This window comes from Phalacrocorax aristotelis, chromosome 1 (assembly GCF_949628215.1).
Source record: "Phalacrocorax aristotelis chromosome 1, bGulAri2.1, whole genome shotgun sequence".
NCBI classification, from domain to species: Eukaryota; Metazoa; Chordata; class Aves; order Suliformes; family Phalacrocoracidae; genus Phalacrocorax; species Phalacrocorax aristotelis.
Genome location: NC_134276.1, coordinates 18,037,730 through 18,051,410, shown reverse-complemented (window position 1 = coordinate 18,051,410; position 13,681 = coordinate 18,037,730). Strand labels below are relative to the sequence as shown.

The 13,681-nt window shown below is 38.0% G+C and overlaps 1 protein-coding gene across 2 annotated transcripts in view; it reads left to right on the top strand.

Annotated features, from left to right (window-relative positions):
• CWF19L2 (CWF19 like cell cycle control factor 2) overlaps positions 1-13,681 on the top strand; it is a 99,591-nt gene that overhangs the window by 73,570 nt on the left and 12,340 nt on the right. For both annotated transcript variants that reach the window (XM_075082238.1, XM_075082248.1), the window contains one exon: positions 12,197-12,409. In XM_075082238.1, the coding sequence (XP_074938339.1) occupies positions 12,197-12,409 (213 nt within the window). The remainder of the gene's footprint in view (positions 1-12,196; positions 12,410-13,681) is intronic.

Genomic DNA, 13,681 nt, shown 5'->3' with positions numbered 1-13,681 from the left:
CTCCTGTCACCACAAAATGTGGTGGTCTTCCCCAGATGGTGATTGTTTCTTGATCCTAAATTGAGAAACTGGCTCCTAGGCATCCTGAGTTCTCCATGTCTTTCCACGTCTGTAGAATGCATTCTTGTTCACAGCATAACAAGGTTGGTGTTAGCACTGAAGTGTTGGCAGCAGTCTGAAAAATTTGGGTGTGATCACAGATATTCTATGTGATTTATTTATGTAGTTTATAAGCCTATACTACAGACACTATCTGCATTATGATCTGGGAGCTCAGTGAGACAATCTTCAAAAATCTTGCATTTCTCCTAAATGGACTCATCAAGGTGTTTTTACGTCCAGCAGGAAGTCTAGCTACCAAACCTCTTTTGTCAGCTTCAGTTTGATAACATAGTATGCAAATTTGACACATACAAGTTACTTTTTCTTTGTGCCTTCATCGGAGAAGTGGAAAAAAAATCCACAAAAATGAATCTGTCCTCTTTCAGAAAAGCAGTGGGAGGAAACTGCTGAAAGTCTACAAATGATATCCGACCTGGATGGGAGAAGGGTGATACTACTCCTTACATTATGTTGAAGAATTTCCTTCATCTTATCAGTCCAAACTGCTTTTGTTGGGTGATTGTTGTGATTTCTTAGGTGTGGCTACTGGGATAGAAGCACTTACCCACTGCAGACAAAGCAATTGCTTTTAAACAATGATATATAGGGTATATTTTCACCAAAAGCCTTCCTTTAAGGATCTCTGTTGTACAGTTGCTTCTCATTGTAGTGTTGTTTTTGCTTCCATAAGTTCTAATGTCAAACCTGATGCCAACAGAATTTGTGGGAAAATGGGTGTTTGAAGGGTGGTTCATCCTTAGCTTCAGTTGGGTGCCTCTTTTCAGCTGAATGGAAGACAAACCAAAATTTGCTTGAATTACCAAAAATATATTTTTTTTTCAAAATCTGTTGCATTTGTTAGTTGTCTTAAAATTGCTGGCTGCTCAGCAAAGTGAAAAGGATAGTTAGACTACAAACTTAAGGAGCTTCTGCTACCATGATATAGCTAAATATGTCTAGTTTCTTTTGTTTATGTCTTATGGTCAGGTTATATTTTTCCGTATTGTCTGTATCTTGTTCAGTCCAGTGAATGTTCAGTGGCTGGCAGCAAGGTGGCTCTCCAGTCCTCACAACTCCCTGGTTATGCAGTGTGATCACCCTTATTGCCACCTTTAATCCAATGTCAGTTTACCAATGCGAACACAGGAGCCTAAACCTGCCCTGTCTTCATCACCTCGGTCTTGTGTAGCATGTTTGCTCTTACTCTCATGATGTGTTGGACCAGACAGCAGTGTAGTTCCCCATGCAGTTGTGGCTATGGCCAGCCGTGACTACTGCTAAGTATATAGACTACAGAACTGTTATTTCCTTCATGGATTTTCCCAGGGCTTTCATTGGTTTCCTAGACTATGCCAAAAAGAAAATTCCAGCCACCCGGCTGTTGAAGATGCAGGAAATGGGCACTGCTCTCACAAATAGGCATGAAATGAGAAAGGCCAGCATATTTTCCAGCTTTTGCACAGCTGAATGCTCTGCTCCGCATGAATGCTACTTTCCTGATATTTAGTGTTTTAATGGTATTTCAAATTATATACAGGCTAGTTGTTATGCATCTCTGAAGATAATGATGTAATTGTAGTTTTGTAAAAGGAGGTGGGGATGTTGAAATAGATATAAATCATGAAAGGATTTACTTTCTAAAATGAGACTTGGAAGAAATGTCAGTATGTAGACCCAAAATCTCCATCCATGAAACCTCTGTCTAATTCCATTGGCAAATGAAGGTCTATCTATATGATATTATCTCATGCCTGATTCAACTCAGATTCACAGATTGAATGTCCATTGTGGTCAAGCCATATTCGTCCTTACAAGTCTTTTTCCCACCTTTAAAGTTTCCTGTTCTTAAGAGCTCCATGAGATCAGATGGAGGGAATATGCCATCTCCATGCTACTTGTTTGCCTGTTGAGCCTGTGTGTTAAATTTATCATTCCCCTCTTGCCCATTCTTCGTTTACTAGCTGTTGTTCTAATACAACCCTGTTGTACTTGAGGCTCTGATCTCCTATTACTTTTTGGCTTCTGTTCACAGCAGGTTGATGTGGACATCAGTTACCTCAAACAGTTTGAAATACAGCCTCTCCCACAGCCTTCCCATGCATGCTATTATGTCAAACTTACCAACATCATGAAAAAGCCTCAAACCTTTAATTTTCAGTGGTGGAAAAGCTTTTTTTTTTTGTGTAAACAAAAATTTTAAATCCAACAATAATCTTTTTTTATATATGGAAAAAAACAGGACTTAAAGTCTGATCCTTTCATATTTCACTGTTACGCCTAAAGAAAAAAAAAAACCTGTTTGAAGTTACTGTATTTCTGCTTTTTTCTTTCTTCAGCTTGGAAAGCAGATTGGGTTCTCACTGCTATAGAAACATGACTATAGGATACAAAAAAGGTCAACAAAATATTTGAAAACTGGCTTTTTTCCCTGCTGGTTTTAGAGTACAAAATACATGTGAAGTCTTAGGTTTTCACTACTGATGTCTCCTTCTGTAGCTCCTTCTGCCCTTGACTGTTGTAACTAGTTCAGCTTTCCCAAAGTTAAGACTTACGTAATCCTTTCACTTATGTCAATAGATGCTAGTGGGTGTATAGAGACTGATTTCTAGAACATTACCTCAGTAGAAATTACCCTCTATTTGTACACATACATTCTATTAAGGCATTTTTTTCTTTTTGATTAAGTTTTACTAAAAGAAAGTGAGAAATATTAATTTGTGTTGTTTGTCAGATCATTTCAATTTTGGTCATAAACTCATTTTATTTAAAAATCTCTGCAGTAATCCATAACATGAACTTAAGCAGTGAAAAATCAGAACTATATTAGTAATGCTGACCTTCATTTATGGATTTAGTAAAGCAGTATGCTGCAGGTTTGCAAAAAGGGAATTTGCATCTTGCCTTTCCTTGGTTCTGAAGTCTGTAAATTGGAAAATTACTTCCAGCCTTATCATTGTTACTTGCTGTGCAATCCTACCTGTTGCACATCTTTGTATTTACATTACTATAAAGCAAAATAATAGTCTACAAACATTTTAAAAGATAAAGTGAAAAAAGCAGAATGTTGCTGCTGCTACTGTTATGTAATAAAACTTTTTATTCTCCTTCCTTTTCACATGGTGAAGCCATTCTAACACAGTATTTAATAGACATGATAAAACTCTAACAAAGCTCTGGTACACTGTTGCTTTTTACATTTACTTAAAGACCTATGCACATGCATGGTTTATTGTAAAAAAATTAATATGAAAACCCACGAGAAAATAATTTCAAACAACTTGTTCTGCATTATGCTACTTTTCATTTCAATGCACTAAACAACTTTCTGTGTGTATATATATGTGTGTGTATATATGTGTATATATATAAAAAATATGTATATATTGTGTGGACACAACGTTAAAGCTGTTCCTGCATGTGAAAATGAATCAACAGCAGTGACAGCTGGATTAGGAAAGAAAACCTTGCAACAGGAGGAGCTGTGCAGGAACAGCCTATATTAAATGACTGCATAACCATTTAGCATTCTTCATGAATTACGTTAAAATTACAAGATGTGTTGCAAATGAAGCCTTGTGCAGGACAGTCTTTTCTAGGCATTTAAGTTATGGCCAGGGATAACTTTAAAGTTAAATACTAATGCTTTTAATAGCAGAATTTTGTGGCTGAAGGTATTTTGTTCGGCTTAAATTTAATTTCATTGCCTTGCATATGAAGTTTCATCTGTCCTAATAACTAATTATAGCAAACTCTACCGTTTTTATTTCAAATAACTGAAGTGAAAAGGAGCAGCGTGGTCCCTAAACATTGAGCGGTACTCTGCTGTTTGTTTATTGCTTGACCTCTGCTGCTCAGAGGTAATCCTGAACTACCTTCCTCATCAACACGATTCATAATATTTTCCTGTCAGTGTCATAGGCCTTAAAAGCACTCCGTGCATTGATATGTTGATACTATGTGTTTAACATATTTTTTTATTTCACTGGGATGATAGGTTTGGGAAATGTGTATATGCTGAATTATATGTTGAATTAAACCTACAAATTCAGATGTCTGTGGTCGTAAGGAGATTGAAGTTGTAATAAAATTAATATGATAAAATTCTGCTTTGATTTGGTTTGAGCAAATTCTATTTGAGATCAGAAAAACCGGGCTTTTTTAGTGATTTTGTTGTAAACAATAAGTGCTAAACGCTGAATAAGTTTAAAAGCGATGAGATGTATTCATAGGTCACTCAGGTTTATAGTCTAAAATAATAGTTTATATTCTTCTTTATTGCAGCTTCTCAAAATAGGAGTACAACATTTCACAAATATTAACTCTGTCATTTAAAGTTGAAGACGTCAGTGTTGCCATGACAATTTAAAACCAAACTGATATGTTTTATATAATCTATAGACTTTTTTTTTTCACAAATTTTCCAAGCAGATGCACTTTTATTAGCTTATATGGAAGTAACTTTAACTATGATTGTGTTAGCGAGAAAACAGGAAAAGCAGAAGTTCAATGTTTGCGTATGAAACAGAACAAGAAAATAAGCAGAAAAGTACGTGTACAAAGAAGCTGAAAATAACCCACACTAGAAACATGCAGGTGTATTTTACTACTGTGCTAATTGCATTTGATGGAATTTCCTGTTTCATCCCCAAATTTCAGAGGACATTTGAAGAAGGGGAAAAAGTGTACTCAGGGTATTATATAGGAATAATCCCCGATGATTAGGAGTTCTGTCTCCTGAGGTTTCCTTTCAGCATCACAATGGTATTGAATTCTTTAGCAGGGCTTTCTTTCCAAAGGGCACACCAAAAGAGCAAGTGATAGCAGCAGAGGGAGGTACAGGAGACACAACATGCAGCACACTTCAGGTGGAGTGTGTAGGCAGCCAGCAGTATGTAAGACTCCAGGGGCTTTACTGTAGCAATAAGAAAAACAGAATCAGTTTAAAATTAAGCTGTGAGGTACAGTTCCATCAATCTGAACACTTGGCAGAAAAATGAGGCTGACCCTGGCATGTACCTGACACAGATCTACAAGAGTTACTTTCAGAGGTGGCCCCATGCCAAGGTGCCTACTGGCTTCAGTAACATAAGAAATAAAAAACAGATGTAAATTATTTTATGAAAAGAATGTTGTATAATGAAATTATTAATGTAATATTTTTATATTATTCATGCTAATGATAAAGTTAAGGATTTCATCAACAAATACAACATTGTAATTTTTCCCTCTCTTAAATAATTCTCATTTAGGCATAGTCAGATGCCGATCTCTTTCTGAATTACTGTGGTGAATAGTTAGTGAACTCTCTCCTTGTTTTGGGTTTTGGCTGCATTTGCACACATTAGATCTCCCTAAATGAGAGCCCTAAGGATGATTTTTATCTGCTCCTGAAAGAAGTTTGGATTCCTTTCCTGGCTGCTATTTAAATGTTCGTGTATTACAGGCCTTTCTTGGTCAGGGCAACCAAAACCGTTGTGCCGTCCCTGTTGGTTAAATCAAAACTGCATCCTGGTTGTAGAAAATGGTTCTCCTGTCAGATGGATGATAGAAATTTCACAGTTGTACAATTACACCGTGAGGTGTAGTAGGCTGTGTCATTTTGCCTGGTGCTAAGAGCCCTAAAGTCGCCTGTGTATTCTTTGGTTGACCAGTGCTTGCCAAAAGAGAAGGAAAAGTTGGAAAATAGAGTGTGCATATGAAGGAACAACGTGGCAAATGAGCCCAGGACAGAAAAGTGAAACGGAAAGGAGAGGACGAGGGACTGTCAGGATGATCTCTTTTATGAGAACATCAGATTAGGTTTTGGCCAGTGTCTAGCAGAAACAAGGACGTGGATACATTGTCTTTATAGATGTCTGAATTTCTTATATTAACTTTAGGCGGTTCAGTGATGTTTTTTTTAGGACATTCCAACTAAAGGCAGATCGTGCTTGCCAAACCTGGTGGCCTTCTATGACAAAGTGATATATCCCTGCTTGACATGGGGTGGGCCGTGGACATTGTCTACCTGGACTTCCCCAAGGCCTTTGATACAGTCCCCACAGTCTCCTCCTGGAGAAATTGATGTGTTATGGCCTAGACAAGTGGTCTGTGCAGTGGGTGGGGAACTGGCTGACAGGCTGCACCCAAAGGGTGGTGATAAATGGTTCCTTTTCCAAGTGGCAACCTGTCACTAGCGGAGTCCCCCAGGGATCGATGTTGGGCCCAATGTTATTCAACACCTTCATAAGTGATCTGGACAACGGCATCAAGTGTAGCCTGATGAAGTTTGCTGATGACACCAAGTTGAGTGGGGAAGTAGACACTCCAGAAGGGAGAGCTGCTCTGCAGGGAGATCTGGATAGGCTGGAAGAGTGGGCTAACAAGAACGTTATGAAGTTCAACACGGAAAAGTGTAAGGTCTTGCACCTGGGAAGACATAATCCAGGAGCGCAGCGCAGACTGGCATCCACCTGGCTGGAGAGCAGCTCTGTGGAAAGGGACCTGGGGGTCCTGGTGGACAGAAAGCTCAACATGAGCGAACAGTGTGCTGCTGTGGCCAAGAAGGCCAACAGGATGCTTGGTTGCATCAAAAAGGGCATCACCAGCAGAGATAAAGAAGTCATCATCCCGCTCTACTCAGCGCTTGTCAGGCCACACCTGGAGCACTGTGTACAGTTCTGGTCCCCACTCTACAAAAAGGATGTGGACAGGCTGGAAGGGGTCCAGAGAAGGGCCACCAAGATGATCCAAGGACTGGGAAGCCTGCCGTATGAGGGTAGGCTGGGAGAGCTGGGTTTGTTCAGCCTTGAGAAAAGAGAGGCTCAGAGGGGATCTCATCACCATGTACCAGTACTTAAGGGGTAGCTACAAAGAAGATGGAGACTCCCTTTTTACAAGGATTCACATGGAGAGGACAAGGGGCAACGGACACAAGTTGCTCTTGGGGAGATTCCGATTGGAGACAAGAGGAAAATTTTTCACATTGAGGACAGTCAACCATTGGAATAATCTCCCCAGGGAAGTGGTTGACTTGGCCACGTTGGACACCTTCAAGAGTCGTCTGGACAGGGTGCTGGGCCATCTTGTCTAGACTGCGCTCTTCCTAGAAAGGTTGGACTAACTAGGTGGTTCCTGAGGTCCCTTCCAACCTGGGATTCTGTGATTCTGTGTGAACTTTTAAACTGAAAGTGACTACCTGCTTCTTCCCAATCTTTGTGCAGCACCTGCAATACAGGGAGCACAGCATACAGCACAGTGAGAACTAAATACACAACTTCCAGAATGCATTGGCTTTCATGTTTAATAGGTGTGATGCTTCAGCGGACACAGAACAGCAGCTTTCCAGCAAATCTAATACATCAGCATAGTTCCTTCTTGGGATTTGTACTAGCTTTGTCTTTTGTGTGGAGGAAGATATGTATGAAGGAAATCAGTTTATAAATGATTACTTGCTTTCCTTCTGGCATTTTGGAGAACACTCGCTTCTTGTTCTTTCAATTCCTCTTTAACTTCTTTGGAGAGATTTTTTTATAGCCAAATAACACAATTGGCAGAACACACTGGTCCCTTTATTGTAAAAGTAAGTGTATAAATTTTTTGAAAGAGAATTTCCATTTTCTTCCTGAATAACATTTCAAAAAGGCCAATATTTAGAGTAACTATTGGAGAGTACTCTCTAGTCTGCCATGGTAGCAGCTACATTTTATTTTACTTCAGTTCTGACACATTGGTGTTTGGCATTTGTAGGATTCAAGGGATGATCATATTTAAGGAGTTATGCCTTCAAAAAAAATTATTTTTTTTTTATTGCTACTGGCAAAGAATATGTTAGTGATGTTCAATGCTACTATTCCAATATTGCAGGCTAAATGTCTTTAGTGGTTTTTTTAGGCAGAAAACATTGCTGAATGGATTTTCCCATTTATATTCATATCATATCTTATTTCAGTAGGAATACACAATTCTTGCTGGATGACATTTTTGCCTGTTTTTAGGTTTCTGTACTTCCTGAACTGTTTTGAGGTATGTTGGAAGGACACTGTAGTGATACGGGAATTGCAATTAAGTTCTTATTCCTTTCATGACTGTTGTCTTTAGAAGTGAACATATATCCTGTTTTAACACTCTTTTGAAGTCATCTAAAGGATGTGATAAAACACGGCAAGAAATGAAGATTCAGGGACAGGGCGACCATGTGTCACGTGGTCTCTTTGTCTCAGAACTGCAGTGCAACGGCACTGTGCATTGGTGTGCCAGACTTACAGCTTGAATAAAGGTGTCATAAACTTCTCCTTAAAGGTGTGAAAAAGGGGAAGAAACTAACCCCCTCAGTTTTCCACTTTGTCCTTTTCTGTTTTTCTTCAGCAAAGGGAGGGTATAGTGCTTGACGAGCATTCAGTTGAACATGAATTGTTAATGACTAGGCTTTTTTTTTTATTGCACAAGCAGATTGAAATGTGTCAAATAACTTTTTTCTAAGACCCACTTATTTCAAGTGTTTATTTGATGTCTTTGAAATTGGGCTGTTGGTTTCTTGAATTGCTTTGCATTTGTTACTATCTTCTGTATTTGTTAGTTTGTGATGAGATCTACAATTTTGTTGCTGGTAGAGACTCTGTGGTAGAGGTAATCTGAACCTGATCTGTGAATACGCCTCTAAATATCCCTTTACTATGGCTTCTCTCCCTTAAATGCTGCATTACTATCTACCTTTTCTTGTTCTTTTACTTCTCCAAAGTAATCTTATGTTTATTTTACTTCCTTCCCCAATGTGCTTCATTGCATTCTTATTGATAAACATATATATATATTATATCTAAAACTGGAAGTGGAATGTTGTCTGGCTCCCATGGCCTCTAGCTATATGAAGAACTCACCTACGCATCTTTTTATTTCCAGGAAAAATCCAAAATTTTGTTTAAAACTTCCCACTAACTTACTCTAGCCTGACGCACAGAGCTTCAGTGGGATCCAGGCTGCAGTAGGAGCTTAAAGTGAACGAGTGATGTATGCACTTGATTCCGCTTATGTATGTAGTGTTTAGTAATATTAGAAGTGAACGTATCATTTAATCTTTTCCACTGTTTCCCTTCACTTTGAGGACTTTTAATTTTGAATTCTGAAATACTGCCATTGGATTTCCAGGAAGCACTAGGGGAACTCTCTGGTGCAACTGGGGAATCTTTCGCACCCTTCTTCTGGGTGGCTCCAACTTTTGCCAGTGGTTGGTTGGTTTGGTTTTTTCCTCTTTTTTTTTTTTGGTTGCATTTGTAACTTTTTTTTTTTTTAAGATTCCTGAATTGTGTTTGTTTTAATTGACTCCAGTCAAGGTCATGTATTGGACTTTATGTTGCTTCAGACCTTCTCTGAGGTTTGAGTCATTGAATGATGAATATTTTTTCGTATTGCACTGAACTTGATACAGAAAAATACAATTTCTGAAAAACAGCAACATAATTTCTTTTTGGTCTTACTGAATTACCATTTGAAATGTAGTGATCTTCTGTTAGTCATGACTGTACCAGGAGAAACCAAATCTGGTCTTTAGACAGCACTTACTTTAAAAATGTTTACTGCTTTTTGGGTGAGCATACTTTCTTGGGTCCCAGGTATCTTATTGTATATAGCACTTTATTGGATGTTACAGAAAGACATCATCCAGCCCATTTAATAAGATGAATATTTCATCCCTAGATGGACTTCTTGATTTGTGTTCCTGTGACGTAAAGGACTTACATAAGAGGACCTGTAGAGTATATTAAGGTGTTTTGAAAAGTACTGTTGTTTAAAAGAGGTCGTGCATAACAAACCGGGACCTTCCATAAATATTTCTTAGTGCAAGCAAAGCAAAATAGTAATGGTATTCCATGCTGCATGTGTACTCTTGATATCCAAGGTGTTTTGTTTTGATTTCCATTCTTTCTTTTCTTTGTAGTCTGCCAGCTGTCTTGTTTCATCTGGATTTGCATTCTCATGGCACAGTTTTTTAATAAGAAAAAAAAAAAGGTGCCATTCTGTAGGTAGTGCTTATTGGCGTTTCTTCTACCAAAGCTCCAGTTTTACCTTTCTTATGCTTATATGGCAGAAGAACAGAGAGATTATTTTTGACACCCAAACTACTAAATAGTTTTTCTATAGCAGAGGAATCTCCTGTTTATCTTAAATATAGATTACAGCCTTGTAGTAAAAGAGAAGAATAGAGTTGGAGTACTGAACTGTTGATTTTAGTCTGCAGTGGCTTCCAGTAGGAAATGCAGATAAATAGTTAAATGTATGTAGCTAAATATTAAGTAATAATAAGGAAGCTGCTCCTTAGTTGTTTGGTAATGAAAGTACTGAGCATATACAAAAATAAGCTATTGGTCTGTGTTAGAGAATTGCAGTGTTCAGGAAAAGCAAGAGCTGTTGTCTGTGTTTTTGTACTTCTCTACACTACAAAACAAAGCCTTAATTTCTTTTCATATCAGATTATCTAAATAAACTATGCCTGGGATATTCAGAAGGTTTTCTTTTATTTGGAGAGTGTGGTTCAGTTATGACAGTATGCCTTCAGAATGCCTTCAGCTAACATTAGTGCCTTGCTAGGGCTACCCCAGAAGGTATTCTAAAATATATTAGGACTTATTGTGAAGACAATTCTTCCATTTCCTTAGCAATTCTTGAAGCAAAACTATTCATACTTAAATCAGCTAAGACTCTGAATGAACAGCACCTCCAATATCAAGAAATCTACATAGTGTACTGGGTTTTCTTTCTCCCTGTCATTTTGATAGACAGATTACTGAAACTATTCAAGGCAAAGTTCCAGTCAAGTATGGCATAAAAGTATTGTAGCACTGGAATTTCATTTAAAGAGAAGAACTTGAAAAAATTATTTGAAATGCTTTTCTGATTTGCTTTAGCTATGTGTGTTGAATGTTTAGGGTGTTAATGGCACATAATTTTAAAGTTGTGTAGAGCAGCCAAAGCAGAAAATGGAGAAGTACTTTTCTAAGTCCTTTAAAAAGTTAATCTTTACAGTCAAGACTTGCTAAGTCTTGATTTAGGCAAGATGTCATGGGATTTGTTTGCAATCAAAATAAAAAAAAGATTAAGCCTAATGTGAGATAGACATATAAAAAAAAAGTGTTCTGTGAGTTATGAAACTTAATGAAATCTACTGCTGTTTGGGTTTGAGTCCCATGACCCCCATAGTTCTCTTGCTTTCCTTTCCCTCATTGTCACTTGTTGCTGTTGCCATAAGCCTACCTTCTTACCATGCCCTCTGTCACCTTGCATCACCATCAGTTCCTCCAGTTCCTATCTACAGACTCCATCCCTCCCAAATATCATCTACGTGAGACGCATCCAGTTTATGTGGTTTCCACTGTTGAGATCCTGTAGGATACCACTGACCCTCAGGCATGTCTTCATAATAAATTTAGTATTTTCAGAGTTTCCTTTTAAATGTGGCACATTTCACTAAAAAGTAGCAATTAATGAGCAAACAGAAAACCTGTGGATCATTCAGCCTCGTTTCTGGTAAAGTGCTAGTTGTGTTCATTATTCATATCTAGCAACAGGTGCACTCAAAGACTAAATATTGAAGACAAAGACTGTTTTCTTCACAAAATGGCTTTGTACTGTTCACTTGGTAAGCGTTAATTGTTGGCCTCTTTTCACAGAGTATGAATATGAGGTGCAGAGTCATCGTCTATTTATTTCACAAGAGATGATTTAATGGATAATGATAGTTGTAATAGGATAGGAGAGAAGGACTGAAATAAAATATATGATAATATATGATTTTAAAAATTGTGCATCTATTTAAAGCTGAAGTTATGACAAATTAATATTGAAATACCTAGCCCTTAACTTGAGATGGATATAGTAATATACTCTTCTCACTGCTGGTACACATCTATATTTTAATACCTGCACTGTCTAAGACTGTGTATGACTCCTCTCAGGAGATGTACCTGATGATTGCATGTGCTGCTGATGCCATATGGAAGGAAGCAATGCTACTGCTTACATGCTTTATGCTTTTCTCAGTAAAGGATACTGCAAAGAGCCAAGCATTTTTTTCTTGCCTATTTACATACACACGCAATTTTTCTGTGTATCTTTTCAGCTCATGGAAAAAACTGACAGAGAGTACTACACTCTGGATGATATGTTTGTTTCCAAAGCAGCCAAAAGAGCGCGCAGTGGGGAAGAGGAAGAAATACAAAGAAGAAAAGCAATACATGAGCACCAGCAGCTTGCTGCACGCATGGAAAAGTGCCCATACTGCTTTGATAGCAGTGAACTTTCTAAACATCTTATTATTGCAATTGGCACCAAGGTAAGAAAATAGCAATTTAACACAAATGTAAAAATAAAAAAGAAAGAAAGGAGGGCAGTGTTAATGTTGTAGTGCCTAACATTAAGAATGAAATTGCTTCTGAAATGATTTATTGTTCTGCATCTTATTTTCCTTGCCCTTCCAACTGATTTCACAATTCCTCAAGGGTAATGGAGAAAAAGATATAAATCTGTCATGAATTACAAAGCTAATCTTTTGATATCAGAACTTCTGATTTGTGGATTTGTGGAAGACAGGAGCAATAATGAAAGATCTGAGTGCAGAGTTTAGACTATAGGTGGATTTGTGGAAGACTAAATCACACTGCACTGGAGGTAATGTGAACTGGTAAAGAATTGTGTATCAATGATATCAAAGAAAATTGAGTGGAGAAATAAATTTTTAGTCCTAAAATCCTTTGAAATAGAAGTTTGATATGGAGAACCTTCTTGTTTCTGTTAATGCTTTTAAAAAAATTGCATAAATATTTGGATTTATAACGTATTAAGTACTGCAGTATAAGCTTTTTAGGGTTTTTTCTCTCCAAATTTTTCATTTATTATTAATGTTTTTCATTTGATTTGAAACTTCTTATAGGCCAAGGAATTAAATGCCACAGATATGTATTATGGTACATTGCACTTCGTTTTGATATAGATAGATTATATATAAAAAGATAAACAGATATGTATCTGTCTATGCATATATGTGTTCATCTAGTATACATATTAGGAGATATATCTATATCTGTATGCATTTAGAATCATAGTATCATTAAGGTTGGAAAAGACCCCTAGGATCATCAAGTCCAACCGTCAGCCCGACACTACCATGTTTCCTAATCCATGTCCCACAGTGCCACATCTACACGTCTTTTAAATACCTCCAGGGATGGTGACTCCACCACCTCTCTGGGCAGCCTGTTCCAATGCCTGACCACTCTTTCAGTGAAGAAATTTTTCCTAATATGCAATCTAATCCTCCCCTGATGCAGCTTGAAGCCGTTTCCTCTCATTCTATCGCTAGTGACCTGGGAGAAGAGACCAACACCCACCTCACTACAACCTGCTTTCAGGCAGTTGTAGAGAGCGATAAGGTCTCCCCTCAGCCTCCTCTTCTCCAGGCTAAACAACCCCAGCTCCCTCAACCTCTCCTCATAAGACCTGCTGTCCAGACCCTTCACCAACTTTGTTGCCCTCCTTTGGACACACTCCAGCACCTCAATGTCCTTGTTGCAGTGAGGGGCCCAAAACTGAACACAGTACTCGAGGT